This window comes from Atta cephalotes (genome assembly GCF_000143395.1).
Source record: "Atta cephalotes unplaced genomic scaffold scaffold00056, whole genome shotgun sequence".
Lineage (NCBI taxonomy): Eukaryota > Metazoa > Arthropoda > Insecta > Hymenoptera > Formicidae > Atta > Atta cephalotes.
In genome coordinates, this window is record NW_012130120.1 from 1,703,135 (window position 1) to 1,704,737 (window position 1,603).

General features: G+C 31.4%; 1 protein-coding gene across 1 annotated transcript in view; it reads right to left on the reverse strand.

The window, feature by feature from the left end:
* The window catches only part of LOC105623363 (mitochondrial inner membrane protein COX18), a 4,316-nt gene extending 3,699 nt beyond the window's left edge, over positions 1 to 617 (reverse strand). Inside the window, exon 1 of the mRNA XM_012204759.1 lies at positions 75 to 617. Within this exon, the coding sequence (XP_012060149.1) occupies positions 75 to 617 (543 nt within the window). The remainder of the gene's footprint in view (positions 1 to 74) is intronic.
* Between the last annotated feature and the right edge of the window lie 986 nt (positions 618 to 1,603).

The following is a 1,603-nucleotide window of genomic DNA, read 5'->3' on the forward strand; positions in this document are numbered from 1 at the left end:
TTTCCGGACAACCCAATAATTTTGCTTGTCAAATAAATATATATTTATAAGTTTAGATATGTTTATAAACATACCTGATACAAGGATAATGGTAATGTTACTGCTGTTCTCATCATAATAGTGGTAAGTACAATGACTGACCACCATGGTAAGCCTGTACAATCATGCACCAACAATAAGAAATCTTGTGTGATTTTAATAGGTGCACTTTCAGATATTGCTTTAAATATGCCATTAAACTGCATTGGAACTTGAACTTCAGTAATAGAATCAATACCAGTATTTGAAAGATATCTAACATTATAATATTGACTATTGTAATATGATTTATATCTAACATATTTCCTTTCAGACCTACATAACATTATATGCGAAACAATTCGAGGATGAGATATATACAGAAAATTCTGTATTTTTGAACTATGTTTAACTATAACATTATTAAACATGGATTGCTGATTGCTGAAAGTCAAATCTTTTGCAATGTTTGTATTATAGTCTTTAGAAACACTATAAAATACAGCAGTTGATGTGTCAAAACAAGTGGCATTACTGATTACAATTTTGCTGATTCGTTTGAGGCGCCACAAGAAAATATCTAAGTTTATTATTTTCATAGCGAACTTTGCTCACAAATAATAGTAAAAAAATATTAGAATCCAATTAAACATTATATTTTTTTCATGAAAAAAATATCAAGTTAGACATATGCATAAATGTAAATTTTACTTATTCACGCTACACTTTCTTTTTTATATATTTATTTAATATTTATTTTAGAAATACATCCAAATTTATTTAGAAAACATTTATAGTAGTATTAAAACAATAGGTTATATGAATGCAATTATAGTCATGAAATCTATTTTTTGCTGTTTTTTGTGGCTGAACTAGTGTATACACTTTCGGAACTTGAAGTAAGACAGGTTTATAGGTGTTTATAGGGTATGTTTGATATGTCGAAAGCGAGAAAGAGAGTTCTAGTGCAGTCTAGTGCAGGAAGAGCAAACAACAGAAAATAGATCAATGGCCACCGACGAGATATTTAGGCCAATATTACATCAATTGCATGCGTCCATTTCTTGTACGACAAATTTTTCAAGCGTGTCAATTGGCTGTAAGACAGAATCTCGGACCTCTTGTCCAACAGCCAATCGACAGACAGAAAAATTTGTCGTACGACTAAAAACGAACACATGTAATATTGGCTTTAGGGTGCGAATTATTATGCATGATTATGCCCGTTCTTTTTGGCTAAATTTTTTGCCAATTCATCTTTTTTCTTCTTCTTTCCTTCTGAAGAGAAAAGAAAGAAAGATGAACAAGTGCAAAAGATCAGCTTAAAAAAACGAGTCTATGGCCTAGTTTTTACCGAGAGTAAATTAGAATATAAGAACCAATTACAGTCGAGCATTCTCCTGTCATTCGAACAGGGAAATACTTGACTGTAGTTGATTGGTTCTTACATTCTGATCCGGTTTAAATCCTCGGTGAAAACTAGGCCTATGATGTATCAGGGTGCCATCACATGTGACGTAATGTATGTGTATAAGAATGAAATCATACAATGCGTAATAGAACTGGAGAATGCATCATTGAAACA